The sequence below is a fragment of the Dermacentor silvarum genome, chromosome 2 (assembly GCF_013339745.2).
Source record: "Dermacentor silvarum isolate Dsil-2018 chromosome 2, BIME_Dsil_1.4, whole genome shotgun sequence".
Taxonomy (NCBI): Eukaryota; Metazoa; Arthropoda; class Arachnida; order Ixodida; family Ixodidae; genus Dermacentor; species Dermacentor silvarum.
In genome coordinates, this window is record NC_051155.1 from 186,024,016 (window position 1) to 186,041,860 (window position 17,845).

General features: G+C 47.6%; 1 protein-coding gene across 1 annotated transcript in view; it reads left to right on the top strand.

Annotated features, from left to right (window-relative positions):
* The first annotated feature begins 10,106 nt into the window (after positions 1 to 10,106).
* Positions 10,107 to 17,845, top strand: part of LOC119440607 (phospholipid scramblase 2) — a 40,698-nt gene continuing 32,959 nt past the window's right edge. The window contains exons 1-2 of the mRNA XM_049662982.1: positions 10,107 to 10,181; positions 16,799 to 16,843. Coding sequence (XP_049518939.1) covers positions 10,166 to 10,181; positions 16,799 to 16,843 — 61 coding nt within the window. The 5' untranslated portion in view covers positions 10,107 to 10,165. The remainder of the gene's footprint in view (positions 10,182 to 16,798; positions 16,844 to 17,845) is intronic.

Consider the following 17,845-nt stretch of genomic DNA (forward strand, 5'->3'; position numbering starts at 1 on the left):
ACTAGCTCTCTTATTGCTTGTTTGTTCCTAATTTATGGCGCTTACCCAATACGTAGGATTGACCAAGAAGGCGACGGTTAAAGCTTCTAAACAACCAAAAGAAACGCGCTAGCGGCGATTGTGCGCTTTCCTCTTCACTGATGTTTAGAAAACCGTGACTAATATTCCTGTGTTAACGTCAGTTACACAGGAGGATGGGATTTCTTTCCCGCTTTTAAAACATTCTAGGCGCGGATAGAGTAATGCGGCTATTGCCGTAAGTGTATTCACGATATTATTACGATACTGTCGACAGACACCGAATAGGCAAGCCGCGGCGAGGAGGACAATGACGTGTTTGGACTCTTGGCGCGAACGAGTTTCTATGTTGGCTTTTGGTGGCGCTGCTCATGTAAATACAGTGCAAATAGTTTACTTCGTTGTTTCTTCACACGTTACAATATGTACAAGAAGTTGGGCTTGCGTAGCCATTGCGAGAACACCGCCCATCAAAAAGAAATTACTGAGGAACGTTGAAATCTCATTGGTCAATGCCGAATAATATAGTTGACAACACATTTAGCGTTTGTTAAATATCATTCAGGTAAGTGCTGAGACCTCTACTATATTGGAGACTGAAATTTTGTTGTAGGTTCATCGGGCTACAAATGTTGAATGTTTGTTGAGCCGCCAGTGTAACAGTATTGAAAGTACATTGTGCGTTTGTTGAAATATCATTGAGGCAAGTGTTGAGACCTCTTGAATATTTGTCATTAAAATTTTATTTGAGCGACATCTTGCTATAGCTTTGTTTAATATTTGTTGCGCCGTCATTGACACAGCAGTGAAAGCACGTTGTACGTTTGCAGAAAAATTGGCAGTCACTTTAACGCACGCTAAAGTGGATGATGGCGAAAGCCTACGCGCTCACGAGACAATCATTAAATTACTTTAACATTCACATTCGAATGCGTTCTTACTTCCTATTGTTTACACTTGTTCTCTTTTTCAGTTGCCTAGACGTCGCCACTGTCCCTGCGTGGTTAAAGGCACGTTAGAATGGTTGTGGCAAGTCTATGAAGATCATTAAGACACAAACTGCAGGTTCACTGAAATATTTTTTATTTTAACACTTTAATCGACGAGGGTAGCTACAAGGGCCTTTATATATGGCGCCTTCTTTTTTCATGTAGCGCAGAATCAGAAGGACACGGAAAGGCATATTAGACAAACGCGCAGCGCTAACTTTCAACAACAGATTTATTTCCAGTTCTTGCAGACGTACTTATACTCCTCAAAACGTCATAAGACACGTGTACACTGCTCGGAAATTATAGAAAAAACCGGTAAAACCACACGCAGACGCTTTTGTGGCCGCACTGTTTATTTAAAACGGTGTCCGTTCAACGCGAACAGAGATAATCAAGCTCTTTTATTCAGGAAGAAATTTATGGATTATTGACGCATGCACTTCAATTTTGGTGCCACAGCACCGGACGGTCAATTTTTCGACCCATGAACCATCTAAGGCTATCGCCGTAATAACTCGGCTCGTTTTATCCTCTCCAATTAGAATCGCACCGCGAGCATAAAAGCTATAAAAGCGAGCCTTTCCCTCCCATTTTTAGTAGCTCGTGGAAATCTTTGCCGCCCGAATTTCTTTCGCACAATATATAATATATCACCTGGGGGGGGGGGGGGGGGGTACGCTCTGCGTGAGGCTAGGGCTGAAGGCAAGCTCTAGATCTAGCCACACACAGTCATTCCGTAGTACTCCTCAATCCGCAGCGCGTGTAATCGCTGCTACGTTGGGTTCGGGCGAATAAGGCAACCAGCTCAACGATGTTCATTGCTGCGAGCAATAAGACGCTTGCAGAGGGAAGTCCACTCTGTCATAAGTAATAAATAGGCTTGCCTCATTGCGCGTGATAAGCAACGAGGTCCCTCACGGTTTGCGGCAGGTATCCGTATGCCTTAGGCTCGAGGTCGGGGCGCCAGAGAGTAAAGACTCCCCGAGTGGCGATTTTACAATTGCTAGGCAGCGCAGCGGTGCGTGGCATTTCAGGAATCGCCCGACGTTTGGGCGTGGGCGCGAGTAAGAGCGCGTGCGAGAGAGAAAATGTGAGGGCTTTTGCTCCTTGATTATCTGACTTTGCCTAGGTACTACAGGAGCCATTGGGCAAAAAAAAAAGGTTGTTCTACATCCGGGCGCCATGGACTCTGAGTGGTGCTGGATCACACTGCCAGGGCTAGATCTCGCACAAACAAATGCCCAAGTTAGTGGACAGATTGATGGCAGTCGCTGTAGCATAATTGGTAAGAGCATGGCACGCGTAATGCGAAGATGTGGGTTCGTCCCTCGGTGTCCTTCCGAGGGACCCGATTTTTAACAGTCATATCATAAGAAGCCAACAAACAATGACACTAAGGACCGCACAGAGGGAATTACTTGCAGTTCCTAACTGAATTAACTAAATGATAAATAAACGGAACAGAAAGGGGATGAAAGAACAACTGGCCGCAGGTGGGATACGAACCTACGTCTACGCATTACGCTTGCGATGCTCTTACCATGCAATTGAGCTACCGCGGAGCCGTTTCCCATTAAACCTCACATTAGATGGGGCTTGTTGATTGTACATGTTGAACCATTGCAGTGTGCTACTGTGAAATAAGACGCACGGGCACGAAGAAAGGACGAAGACGACACTGGACAAGCGCTTCTCCATCAGACATCAAGCTTCACCCGCCGTAGTTGCTTAGTGTATATGGTGCTGGATTGCTAAGCACGAGGGCGCGGGATCGATTCTCGGCCATGGCGGCCGCATTTCGATGGTGGTGAAATGCGAAAACACCCGTGTACTTAGATTAAGGTGTACGTTAAAGAAACCCCAGGCGATACAAATTATTCCGGAGTCCACCGCTACGGAATGCCTCACAACCAAATCGTGGTTATGGCACGTAAAACCCCATAATTGAATGGGACATCGAACGTCTTCGAATGCTCGAACATGTCGAACGCCTTCGACAGGTTCGACAGGTTCGACGCTCGGTAGGGGTAGCCCCCTAGTTAGCGGCGCACGAAGCGCACCTTACGCACCCGATTTGGTGCTGACGTCAGAGCATCTAACGAGCGCGCGCTCGCGCGCGCAGCTGTTGCGAGCAAGCAAGCGAGTCAGCAAGCAGGTGCGCGCCGGGAGAGAAGAAGCGAGAGAGGAGGGAGTGACGTCACATCCGCTCCGCTAGGCAGGTGTTCAGTCATGCCAGGCAACTGTTTTCCATTAATAAGCCGGTTAAATAGCGCATGTCATCTTCTTGTGTGTGTCGTGATTAGAGACGTCAATACTTCCGCTTTCTAATTCCGGGCTTCCAGGAATGTCACCTAAGTCGCGCTCACGTGGAGGGTGTCCAAAATCTACGATTCTGTGCTTTGGTGTGCGGTAATCAGTGATTTTGAATTAATTCTAATTATTCCGGACACATCACTAACTCTACTTGTAACTAAACTTATGCTCTGGCATCATAACTATAATGAAACCCATGAATTTGGTACTGCATTATTTTTTCTATTTTTTTCTGATTTGTTTTGAATTTTTTCTCCGGTAATCAGTGATATATAATTAATTCTAATTATTCCAGACACTTCAGTAACTCAACTTGTAACTAAACCTATGCTCTGATATCATGTCTATAATGAAACCCATAAATTTGTATGCTACTATTTTTTCTGTTTTATTTTGAACTCAGTCCCCGATAATCAGTGATTTCTAATTCATTCTATTGATTCCAGACACTTCAGTAACTCAACTTGTAACTAAACTTATCCCCTGATATCATATCTACAATGAAACCCGTGAATTTTTTCACTGTACTACGGTTTTTCTACATTTTTCTGATTTATTTTGCATTTCGTCCCCAGCCGTCTCAGGAGGTGAACCGGAAGTGCTGCGCAGGAAGCAAGAGTGTCACTCGATGCTCATGGCACTTATAAGTTAACCAGTACATGCAGCTGTAGATGTAGATGCAGAGCGTAGATGTTAGTGGCACATACCCACTCTGGGGCATTGGCCAAGAAGCGCGTAGTTCAATATAACAATAAGAAACAAGAATTATAAAAAATGTGAACCAAATTTGTGATTAGGTAATGAGAATTAATAGATTATAGCTTTTAATTTAGTTAAAATCAAGGAATAAATGAAAACAAAAAACTGTCAGCCCTTCCACTGGGGTCGAGATGGAAGACCAGCGAAGCTGTACTATGGTGGGAATTATGTATTTACAATTATGACTGAACTTAATGGAAATGGGGTTGCAACAAGCAGGAGTCACCTCATGAATTCGTACGTATAACTGATCTAGGAGAGTTTGCATAAAAATAATTTGAGGTGTGTGGAAGCGCGGTCAGTACAAGCCAAAAAACACATCGGGCTGGGAGGTAAAAAAATTCACCAATGATTACAATTCCTTGATGCGAAATTTGAGCGCAGCTCGATAGATGTTTTCATTTTTGCGAAATAGTGACTAGCGCGGACAATCTGTCTCATGCGGAATGTTGCAAACGGAGCGAAGTGTGGCGCGACTGCCTCGCTAATCAGGAGATCGCGAGAGGCATTGCGTGGGTGAACAGACCTCCACTCATGCAAGGCTTTGCTTCCATAAAGACGACGCACGCTACTGTGGCGCCATCTCGTAGCCATCGGCGCCGCCAAGGCCGTCTTGTGCGGCACTACGCTTTTCTTCTCAAGCTTTCGCCATACCCTCCTCTTCCACTTGCCGCTTAATGGTTCCGCTGCATACTCCTCCTCCGTTTTCGTCCTCGCGCTGTCTTCGCTATCGCCGTCTTTCGTCCGTCGCTGTGCTCGTTCACTTGGTTACGAAGCCGACGCTCGCCGCAGGAACGGCCAATTAATAGCTGCGATCTAAAATTGTCTGTGAACGCCTTATGAAGGATTCAGATAGCCTTAAAATGATTGTACAGCTAACAATGGAAACCGCGTAACAAGAGAAGGCATACTATATTCCAGATGTAAAACTTCGTTTTCTATAAATTGTGATAGCCCTAAACATTGCCGTAAGGCCTGCCTCTCCAGAAGAACAAGGGGGCGAAGTTTATGTGCAGGAGCTCTAGATTACAACACACACCCAAATTCTCATACCGGGGCGAATATACGTATGATAACAGCGTTCTTCGCAATCCTGATCAATAGTATACTATTGCCTCGCCTACGCAGCAAACATACCGCACGAACACCCTTTGCTGCAATATAGTCTATGTACGCCTTCCAAGACAAAGAACCGTCATATATTACACCAAGATACTTGACAGTTTCTACTTGTGGGATGATATCTAGATGAAAAGAGAGAGAAATATATATGGGCTCCTGTAATGGAAACGCGAGCACCGAGCCTTTGTTAACGTTGAGACAGAGACGCATCGTAGCAAGCCACCTTTCGGACAAGTATGTCTGTAATATTTGATAAATCTTTTGGACGTTATTTCCGGACGAGAAAAACGCTATGTCACCAGCACAAACGTAAGTATGTACGTCATCGTGACATGGGATCAAGCTCATTAGAACATTAAATAAGACTGGAGAAAGTACTGCCCCTTGTGGAACGCCTCTTTCCTGCGCGTTCATAGCCAAAATGACGCTTTGGAAGCAATAGAATTATGTGTTCCTTAAAGGGATGCTGAACAAAAACTTAGGGGCACCTTCACACTAAGTGGTGCGAAGACTGGACAAACAGCGAAGCTGGTGACCCTTCCCTATAGCTTTAACTTTGGTTTCCTTTGCTTAATTTGGTTTGGGTTGGCTGGTTCTTAACTTTGTCTTTGCTTTCCTTTGCTTAACTTGGTTTGGCTTGGCTGGTTCTTAGCCAAACTTAGCCGATACTTGGGGTCGGCGCGCAGTCTTCTAAAGGCCACTTCAAAGCCCGACGTAGCGTGGATGCGCGAGCGCACTCGGCACTGCGACGCCACGCCAGCCATAAGCGCAGCACTCTATTGACCCTTTTCCCGGCGCTCCCGTGGGCGCGGCCATGTTTGATCACGTGGTGACGCGTCCATTGCTTGCCTCAACTGCCTTGTTGCCTACGAGTTTACAATGCAAGCGCGTGACGCCGGTGCGGCGCAGCAAACCTCCGTCTCTACGCAAGTCGTAGACGGTCACTGTGTGGACGACACGAAGCTTTGACCACAGCTTTAGAAGACATACAAGGTGCTTTCAGAGCGCATTACGCCGTGTCCAAACGGCGCGGGCAGCGTATACGATGCTTGTACTAAAAGCGAGGCTAGAAATGTAGTCCGAGCTCTCCAAACTTTCCGCTTATAAATTCAATCAGGATCACTGTGCTCCTTCTTTATTCGGCACACATTTTGAAGCAGCGGCTTGTCATGCTTCTGACTCAGTAAAGTTCCTCGGCCACTATTTGATTGTTTAATTTCAGCCTAATCGCTCGCGGGTGTGCTCTGTTGCGATGGATTTGTTCTTGCTGCGCACAAAATTTGGAATGTAAATGTTCTGTACTTTTTGGTAGTTTAATGTATAGAAAAGAGCTATTATCGCTAGTCCCTAGTCGCCGTCACTCATGCTTCGGCACATTGATTCAAGTGTGCGCCCATTCACTTATTATTGATACGTTGGCGATAAGGTGTGTGTAAGTTTGCGTGCGATTAGGGGGTAGATGTGTGTCGGTTACTTACGAGAAACTTACTATGCCAGTAAGTGGCACTACCTTTTGTAACGAGCGGTACTCACTCTTAAGTGCCGACGTTGCGGAGTTGAAGTCCTTTCTTTGGAGGTTAGCTATACAGCGCTGGCGGATGACAGTGGCAAGAACTTTATTTGGTCCTGAGAAACTGTGTCCGAATTATCTGTTTTATTGCGATAGCAATTATATGGACACTCCAAAGCAGATTTCTGCCGTCGGCGTCGCCGTCGGCGTCGCCGTGAGGTTCCGTATGACGTCAATAGAGATGAAATCGTTGCCGCGCGCCGCCGAACGCTGTATGTGCGAGTGAAAGGGCGTGAGGGACGCGCGCTTTCACGGGGAGTGAACGCACGGCGGAGAACAAACGCGCGTTCTGCGCCGTGCTCCCTTAAGGGCTGCAGAAGTAGGCGTCTCTTTCCTCCTTTACAATCACCTATATGTAGAGCAAACGCGCCTTCTTCCGGCGCGTGAAAGGCCGTGGGGGGGGGGGGGGGGGAGGGAGGCGACGTTTAGCTGCGGCACCAAGTGCCTATTTATATCAGAGGCTCCGGCAACAGTCACCAACGCTGCACGCATTTTGTGCGAACGCGGGCAAAACGCCGACAGCGTCGACAACAGATCTGCGTGTTGCCGGTGCTGCTGCATGTCCAAGTTTATACAGCTGATAAAGCTACTATCATTACTCCGTATAGCTCTCTACAAATTTGCTATCGCAAATGATGCTTCGCCTTTCAGGTGAAACTGCGACAACTTTTTTGTCCTCGAGGAAAGTCGTGCATCGCGAAGGGCCGGCAATACAGGCAGTCCTATGTAGCAGCGGTGACACAGGTTGATTCCATTCCTTAATATGCGAATCACTATTTTTGCAGCCGACTACCACACAAGTCTTTCCTTTATCGTTGCACATTTTGCAGCATGAATTGGCCACAGTGCATTAGCGAACACCCACTTGCATTTCCGATAGCTGATCGGACAGTAGCATGGCGGCAGAAACAGTAATGGTTTCGTATTCGTGCGCATTCGCTGAGGCAACGTACGGCGCGCCGCCGAAAGCGCCATCTCGTTCCTCTAGAGCAAATTGCTCCGCGAAAAGGGTCAATAGTAAGGCGCGAGGCGTGGCCGACGAACGCCGGATACGTCGGCCGCGCAACGCGTGGTGACGTCATCGCCACTCGCAGTTTTCTGCTAACGCTCCACGGCCGAACCAAAAGCTTAAACAGCTCCGCTGTTAAAATATGAAAAAATGAGGGAAGCATCGAAATTCGACTCGGACGACGTGACTGCTCCGATACGCAGTGTTTATTATTGCGATAGGAATTATATCGACACTTCAACCGGATTTCTGCCATCGCCGTCGCCGTGAGGTTCCGTATAAAGTACAAGGGCGATAAAATCGTCGCCGCGCGCCGTATGCGCGAGTGAAAGCGCGCGAGGGACGCGCGCTATCACGAAGAGCGAACGCACGGCGTAAAGCAAACGCGACAGTCGCGCGAAAAGCCGTGGGGGTATGGGAGGGAAGGAGGCGGGGCGACGCTGTGCTGCGGCAACAAATGATTATCTTGCAACAGGCCGCAAGGGAAACTGACCACTCAATCTCCCACGCGAAGGCAAGAAAGCGGAAAGGCAGCGCGGGAGGGAGGGAGGGGGGCAGCTTCTACTCTGCGAACAACTGGGCTTGTACTTTGCCCGCTTGTGGCGGTCACCCGCACCGTCTCTTATCTCCACACGGCTCTGACCTTTGTATGCGCTGTGCATTGGCCGCTCAGTTTCCGTTGAAGCGATAGACCGGACGAACATTCGCCCGCTGCGGCGGCTGCACTTGCTGCCAGAGTTTTGACAGTCGTTGTCTCCGGTCATTCAGTGTGATCTATTCATGTTTGCTTGTGCGTGCTGACAGCACGCTTGTTAATTCAGTTAGTAAGCGAATGTGTCCAACTTTATGCAGCCGATAAAACTACTATCCCTACTCCGAATAGCTCTCTACTAATTTGCTATCGCAATTGATGATTCGCCTTTCGGGCGAAACAGCGACATTTTTAACACAAATTTTTAATGGATGGCTGTTTTTTTTTGGGTTGATGGTGAGCACGCGGCGACTGCACGTCGGCAAGCGTGGGGCTGCGCGCCGACTGCCGTGACGTCATGTATACCCGCTTGCAGCAGCAGCAGCGCGCATAGAGGCATTCTCCTGCGTTGTGCTAGCTGTTTCACTGATCACATTAAAAAGTAGCACATAGCACAAGCGACGATATAGAAGACTTGGGCACAAGCTCCGCTTACGAAAACAAGTAAGCGGCCGCTAGCTACTGCGCAGTTGAGACGTCGTTCGCTGCCGGTCGGCGCCGTCCATGCGGGTGGAGAGACGCGGGCGATGGCTCGCACGCCAGTATGTGGTACAGATACCGTCACAGAAACGTCACATCCTATAGTTTACGGTGCGGCTGCTCGACGCGGTATTTACCGAAAAATGCAATAAATTCATTATTTTCCGCTAGTTTCTGCCTGAAAGCAAGGTTGTGTCAACCAATTTCAGCACCCAAGCTTCCATTTAGGCTAAAAATCCCGGCGGCAAAAATTTAGTTCAGTATCCCTTTAAATATGCTGCAATCCATGCTTCAAGGCATTTCGGAAAGTTAATGTTCCGAAACTGATTGAGCAATATCACAAGCTCAACACTGTCGTAGGTTTTGTGATGTCTAGAGTGACTAATGCCGCATACTGCCTTTGGCGCCGTGCCAACTGAATACGGCTTTCAAGGTCAATATGAGCCTGCCATATTGAACGCTGTGATCTGAAGCCAACTTGTTTTGGACTCAGGATCGATTGCTCATTATGAAAATTTATCAGACGAATATTTACAACTCTTTCAATCAACTTTAAGAAATTGGAAGTTAGCGCGATGGGTCTAGTATTGTCTAACACATAACCGTCACCTGGATTTTTAAGCATAGGTATAACCTTGAGAAATTTCCACTCCAATGGAAGCCATTCCCTTCTCGCGGAATAACTGATGATGTCTAACAAAAATAAATATTCTTGTGAAGCTTTACATAAAATTTTCAACATGGACGAAGTGATTATTCCATCGGGGCCAGGAGCCGCTGATGAAAAGCTGTAAATTCCGAAGGCCTGCCCGAAATTTTTGTTCTCACTTTCCGCCAGCTTCTTTGTCAACCCTCCATACTGGCTGAGTGTACGATTAATTACTATTATTATTCATGTAAAAATTCTTAAACACCACGAAGAAGAATACAGTAACATAGAAGCCATCATGATAGCAAGCAAGCATAAGCAAAAGCAAAATGAACAGAATGTAGAAGGACACAATATATTCACGCAATATGTTTAATAAATTTTCTCACTGCACGGGGCTCTGGCTTAAACCTTGGCGGCAGATCGCCATCGTGAGTATGCGCAAGGTTTATGAGGGGCCAACGAGGAGAAGGAGGGAGAACACATCAACGGTCCACCAGCCATGCCTCCGAAACAAAGTAAGTATTCGTACTATACTGGAGAAAACGGCACCTCCGGGTGCCCGAGCGTCCTGTCTATGCGTTTATGACTCGGCTATCGCCGTACTACAGCGTACTAGAAGAATTCTAGTACGCTGTAGCCGTACAAGCTAGACCATACTCGCGCTGGAACGCAGTAGGAACGCACTGCTGCTGCTGCGTTCGAGCGTGGCCGTGGCTCAACGCAGGCACCACCTCTAACGCCGGACATTCGCTTTAAATCACTGTCCCATAAAAAGCATCTAATTTAATTACGACAACGGTGTCGTTTTCGGTGTACACTTCACCATCATCATCATCACCATCATCAGTTTTTTTATTTATGTGCCCTGCAAGACGAAGGCCTCTCCCTGCGATCTCCAATTACCCCTGTCTTGCGCCAGCTGATTCTAACTTGCGCCTGCAAATGTCCTAACTTCATCAGCCCACCTATTTTTCTGCCGTCTTCGACTGCGCTTCCCTTCTCTTGGTGCCGATTCAGTATCTCGAATTGTCCACCAGTGTACACTTAGATCATCGCTAAAACGAATGTGTGTAGGCCGCCATGCACTTGGTGACTTGAAAAAAAAAATCAATGCACCCGATTACAGCGTACTAGAATAATTCTAGTACGCTGTAACCCGATGTCGTGTACTGTAGCGAAGAAGACTGATACGCATTTCCTAAAATAAACGCACTGAATATCTTTAGAGCGCACCTCATAGGAGCCCGTTCCTGCGTTGAGCGTCGGCGTAACCGAGTGAACGAGCACAGCGAAGGATGAAAGAGCGAACGCGGAGGATGAAAGACGGCGATAGCGAAGAGAGTGCTAGGAGGAAAGCGGAGGAGGAGGCTATTGGCCTCGCGCGCAACCGGTGGCAGCTCTGTGAACGGCGCTCCTACAACGTCAGAGGGTGGACTCGCCATTGTCCTCTGCTACGTTCCGGCTAGAATAGCTTCATTTTCAAGTGTTTGCTCGCACTCTAACTGCGTGCTCGCGTAGCATGGCGCTCTCCAATAACCATCTGTATTTTTTCCTAGTGTTTTATTACTGCCAGCATTATGAGGACAACGAACCTTGTATATTAAATGCGTCTTCCATATAATCGTCCGATGTGATCGCCCAGTGGCTCTGGCGTTTCTCTGCTTAGCTCGACGTCGCAGGTTCGACCTCTTCCGTGGTGGCCGCATTTAATTGGAAGCGAAATGCAGACACGCTCGTGTGTACTTAGATTTAGCTGCACGGTAAAGAACCCCATGTAGTCAAAACTAATCCGGAGCCTTACAATACGTGCCTGATAATCATGTGGTGGTTTTGGCCCGTAAAATCTAAGACTTTATTTTATACAGACATCTTTATTTTTTATATCATCCCATCTCTCCTGGGCAGGGACACGATCTCATGACTCAGTCATAAAACATCGCGCCGAGTCAGTAAATGATAGTCTATATGCTGCTTTGCAAATGAAGCACGGTCGCAGGGCTCATGCGCAAGATCTTGTGTTCACAAAGCGGCACTGTAGTTGAATGGGAATTTCACTTTTCGCTCGTAATTCCAGTAGTTTCGGATTGCAAATTTAAAACTTTTACTGACAACAAAAGTATCGTTATTTTACTGAGAAGTGGTTTACCTTGAACATTAGTGGGGCAGTACGCGCTATTGTTCCTAATTTCCGTGCAAGCATGCTTTGCATAATATTCTTGCAAATAAATCTCATCGCCACTTTCTAATGAAGAGAAAAAAATATGCTTGTTTCGATTAGCATAGCGAGAAATATCGAGTGCCGACCATTCATTAAAAAAAACAAAGCACGTTTCGGCACCGCTACGCGGGCCTTGTCCACAATGAAGGGAACTTGAAGTGAACTTGGTAGGGGAGCATAATACTCTTTCGGTTCAACGCACTTTCCAACTACCGGAGGCCACTCGGAAAAGATCATTTTATCAGCGTAATAATGAAAGTATGATGTTAAAAAACGCTGAAAATCTTGAAAACATTTCGCCTTTATACGTCTGCGCCCCCCCTTTTTTCTTTGTGGGCATGTTTAGCGCTCCAGAAACTTATTCAGTATAGTTTCCAGCAAACCTAAACTTACTAATTTTCTTGTTTTAGTTTTGAATAGGTATGACCCGCTCACAGAGCAAAATATATTGCAAATGGTGATCTAAGAAAAAGTTGCCTTATTTACGCGATAGCACTTATTCTCATCTCTGGATGAATCTAGCCCGGGGAATGTGCACGCTACCCGTGCACGCCAGGAGCAAGGAAAGCAAAGGGTTACGCTGAGCCGACTAACATGCAGGGGTGAGCTGTGTCACGGTGGAAGTAATCCATGTTATTTAAAAAAATATGCGAAGGTCAGTACTGCAGCACAAGACTACGTAATTTTGTTTTGCTCACTAATATAGTCCGCCTTTGTATCAGACGTTACAGACCACATTTTGCTCCAATGCCTCCAAAGCAATGCATGCATTAACGTACCGCAGTGACCACCTAGTTTCTTGAGAATGGCATATCAAAGATCTTTCGTGATATGCTTAGCGCGTTGGGCAGCAACAAAAACGGAATGTTTAGGGCAAACGTAGTGGGCGACCAACCACGCAGCACGCGTTGAACAGACGAACGCACTATTACAGCGCAGGCACCGAAGCTGAAGGCCAGAGCCCGCAGTTCATTGTCAAAAAATTGCCGACAAATTATTATGAGTGCGCCATGAAAACGGAACAGCAATGAAGAGAGGCCAACGCCGTACACACACGTATATGCATACACACAGACTAGCAGATGACGCCAGGAGCAATCCACACTGAGCGTGGTGACGACTACTTGGCTCGATTTTGCAGGGAATCGTGTCCTGGAATATTCCGAGAATATGGTCGAGAAACTTGCTGACTCGCTTTTCAGAAACTCGAGCAGAGCAGGACAGCCTAAAGCTTCAAGTTGCCTTGACGTGCACGAAGCTAGCGCGCGCGCGCGCGGCGCGGCAGGGGAGTCCCCCCATTGACGTCACACGCCATTGTGCGCCACTCAAAGATCTCGCGGCGAATAGCGCAAGCGGGTGAAGAAAAGCGTAGTGCCGCGCACGACGGGCTTTGCCGTGACGATGTCTACGAGATGGCGCCATAGTAGCGCGCGTCCTCTGTATGGAAACAAAGCGCTGCATGAGCGGAGGTCTGTCTGCGGCGTCTGCTGTGAATCGCGCCCACGCGTCACGATTAGCGAGGCAGCCGCGCCACACTTCGCTCCGTTTGAAACGTGCCGCACGAGTCAGGTTGTTCGCACCAGCCAATATCTCGCGAAATGAAAAGACGAATAGAGCTGCGCTCAAATTTCACATTACAGAATATCGTAATGGTCGCTGAATTTTTTATGCATGAACCGCAGCGTATTTTGGGGCTTTATTGAGGCGGAAAAGTTGCAATAAAACATCGTCCGCATTCCCCGGTACACCAAATCCACAGGTAGTGGAAAAATTTTGCTTCAAGACAATTATCATGGAAAGGAACGGCTTAAACTTAAAGGGCTCCTAAAACACCTCCGACATTTTTTTAATGATAGAAAGTAAACACGGCGCATCGAGTTCAGAATGCTGTCACAATCAGCGATGCGAAACGCTGCAGCGCTATGGGTCGCCGGCGCGCCACAAAAAAAAAAAAAAAAAAAAAAAAAAATGACGTGCTTCTCTCCGAGCCTTTCCGGTATCCCCAGCTGTCGTCGTGACGTCACCAGGGCGCATCTGGTGATGTCATCGGAGGTGACAATGTCGATTGGTCGAACAAGAACCTACGACTTCCGGTTAGTCTGCTAGCAGGTACACGCGCTCCCTGCTCTCTCCTCGTCGTGTTGCTCGCTTGTGCGTCCTTGCGAATCGGTAATTACAGCCCGCAAACGCAAGTGCCAAATCGGTCACGTTCCAACACCGTCGTGCTTAGCGGTCTGATTAGCTGCGCGAACAGAGTCCGACAGTGTTGGTCTTTCTAGACGTGCGTGCAGCACAGGGTCTATAGCGGCACGCTTCGCATGAGCACGCGTGCCGGCACGGCAGCAGGAGCGGGTTAAAACCCCTATATATAGAAAGTAGCGCCATACCCTTCCCTCCTCCTCCGTTCCACTATCGCGCTCGGCGCGACCAGCGCGATGGAGGCGCGATATCGACAGTGGCGCCGCCTGTGTCGGGCCTGCCGTGGCAGACGACAGCTAACGCGCTATCAGAAGAAATCCGAGGGAAACTTCGATCGCGCCCTAAGGAGAAGTTTTTGAGGCGCGATTTTGCTTCGTCAGTCAGTAACTGGTCTTAATAATGCCGTTTTGGAAGTAGCAACGCGACGATGCGAGACGGCGCAAATATCAAGTGTGCAGCAAGCGTTTGCGCACGCCGGATGGTAAACAAAAAAAGCCTTTTGCCCTCGCCTTGTCGGTTGCGGCAACTTAAGGCGCAGCAGCATGCCATCACAACGAAGTTCTTGTCCCTAACACGTTTGATCCGTTTGTGCGTACAGCACTTTCGTCGCACAGGCCCGAGAATGGCAGTCGGAGCGCGCTCGAAAGAAAAAAAAAAATATATACAAAAGCGCAACGCGTGCTTCCACGTGACATGGATTGGCCAATGGGGGAGCGGAGGAGGCTGGGGCGACAGGAGGCGGCGAGGACGAAACGCCGGGGTGAGCGCGGGGGCGGCAAGATCTAAGAATGGCGCTACTTTTTATATAGAGGGGCTTAGCGGGTAGCCGAGAAGCGCCGAGTCGCGGCTAAGATCCGTACACGTTACCAGCGTGTAACTCGCCTCACACCGTTTGTTATTCGCGGGCCGCAGTTTGACGGCGGTTTTTCTCGCGAACAGCGAGATTTTCTTGCCGTATAAAGGGGATGAAACAGGGACCCATTTGTGCGGCCGCCTCATCGCCGCTGATCGCTTGACGGCGCTGATTTCGTCGCTAGGCCTTCTCCGGTTCACTTCAAAGTTAAAGCGCACGGCGCTTCGGAATGACTCGCCAAGCCGCAATATTTTCTTACCGTTGTTGTCAATCTTCGCAATAATTGTACACAAAGAAGAAAATACGCTGATATTAGTGGCGCCGTCGGGTGCGATGCTAGCACAGCCAAGGAGGTCGCCTGTCATCGGTAGCCGTGCACTGCAGCTGAGCTCGACAAGTATCGGAGCTCTGGTTCATGTTTAACGTTTGACAGTTGATATCGTTTTTCATAAAGTGTACAATTTACGCATCACTTTATCTAGCGGAAATTATTTTGCTTGGAACAGAAGCTGCAGTCGATGTTTGCGTCACCGGTGGCGGAGGCGCGCAGCTTCGCGGTCGTCGATTGGCCCGTACGTCAGTCGGGCGGTGGGCTGTGCGCGGGCCGAACTGCCGTCTACTTTTGACCCCTCTCGCACGGCAGACGTTCTACGGCACTGGAGGCCGGTTCGCCGTCGGTATATTTGCCGCTAGCGTGGACGCGCCTTAACCGGAAGTGGACAGTGTTTTGAGAAGCGCGTTGGCGATGACGTATGTGACGTGACATTTGGATGAGCACTTGGCGAGGAGGAGAGACCAGCCGACGAACGGAGAGCAGTGAAGGAAAGAGCGAAACAAGCGAGGGCCGTGTTTCGATCATCAAACGCGCATAACTCCGCTATTACGGCACCATTTCGAAAAATTCTCGCGGCTACGTGTTCGTTGTAGACTCGTGCACAACTGCAACACCACAACTAAATTTCGACCTCTGGGTGGTTTAGGGGCCCTTTAAATTTCTCTTTACGCGAGAAACAACATTGCGGGAGTGTCAAGTAGCCTGATGTACAGATTGCCTGTGATTATGGAACATTAAATAAAATAGGTTGAGACGCAGAGAAAGGGACGCAGTCAAGCTCTTTCTTTTTTCATTGCCATTACACTTAGAGAGAGGTCGGCCACAGACGGTGTTTATTTTAATGCGTTATTACGCACAAAAAAAAAAAACGTATCCCATACATGGCACGTATGTGTACTTACATGCACATTTCTAGAATGTGAAACGTGTGTATGATCCTCAGCACAGCACTGTGTATTTACTGAGGACATGTCATCTCAACAGTGTTCTTATAGAACCAGCCTGGAAGAAACGTAGAGATAAACGCCGTTATTATCCCACCGTGATGTTTCAGTGGCTAAGGCGTTTTGTGGCTGAATTTGAGGCAGTGGGTTCGTTTCCCGACTGCGACGCTCTCATGCCGATGGGGACAGAATGCGGACATGTTCTTTAAATTGTTTGAATTGTGCGCCTTTTAAGGTAACTTAGGTGGCCAGAATTAAGCCGGTTCATTCCACTACTCTATCAATCATCGACAGATTGTAAGATTACCTAGGTCGCGAAAGAAGGTAATTTTTTCTTTTTTCAACGCTGTTGTTTATACTCCCAGCATGTAACTATACCTTTTCCGAGCTACCAGTTATTAAGAAAACGTGTACACCTATCCCTTTCTTTAAAATGCATGTGTGTAATTTTTGTTCTTTGCTAATTGCTAGATAAGCCAGCTGATATGGTGTTTTATAGTGGCCAACATTTTGGGAACGCGGGAAGTTCACTGTGTGGTCTGATTTTCCGCATTGTTGTGCGGCATGTATATTATGCTACGCAGCGACTACCGGCAAACAAACGTCTGGACCGCGACGACAATCCGCAGGTAAGCCTTTACATGTGATGCATGCAATTTGTATCGACAAAGTCACCAGCACAATCCAGCAGCTGATTCCTGCTGTTAGGACACATGCAAAAGACTGACAAAATACAAAAAAAAAGAAAACAACAACAACGTGATTCTTTAGAATTATGTCACACGCTGAGCAGCAATTGGATGGTGCACAACTATAGCCTACCAAGTCGTGACACCATGAATGAGAATATGACTGAGACGAGACAGTTATGAACGTTGCATTTTTTGTTGTTCTGTGGGCCGACAAAAAAAGAATACATGGCTTGCTGCCCCAATCTGTGGAGGTGTCCAAGGGATTACAAGAACAAAAAATTGCCCGCCAATCCACCCTGTGAAGGTGGTTGGAAAGCTAAGCTTTTTACGCCACCCTCACGGTGACTGCGGCGCACTTGATATTTCACACACTACAACGTAACTTTAACCACGGCCTTTATTATTATTTACTTCACAACAATGTTCACTACTGCTTTATGATCGGTGTGATATACACTCAAATTTTCAGTTTTCACTGTAGTTACATTCTTTGCCAAGGTTAAATCAATGCACGTTCCGCGAATGGTGGTTGGTTGTTTTGCATTGGTGAAGCACACGAGTGCTAACTCTTTCCGTGGTCTACCCATAGCGGGGTAGTCTAGAAAATGAACCGAAGCAGTTACTAGGCTGCAAGGGTTTCGAATGACGTCAACCCTCTTTCAAGCAGCTGCATAAGCTTTGCAACAGCTGCAATCTAATCTTATGGACCGCGCCGAGCCTGTTTCCGTTGTTTGCCCGCAGTCCTTATCATCCATCATGTTGGCTCATCACTTTGAAGCTTGTTTTTGTGGTTTTTCTTGCGAAAACGAGTGCTTAGTTGTACGCTGAATGCCTGAATTCAAGTAAGCTATACTGCTATATCTGCAATTGTTAGCGGCTCGTCGGGATCGTTTTTTGATTACAACGGACACGACAGAACCCTTGGCTGGTAGAGGTACA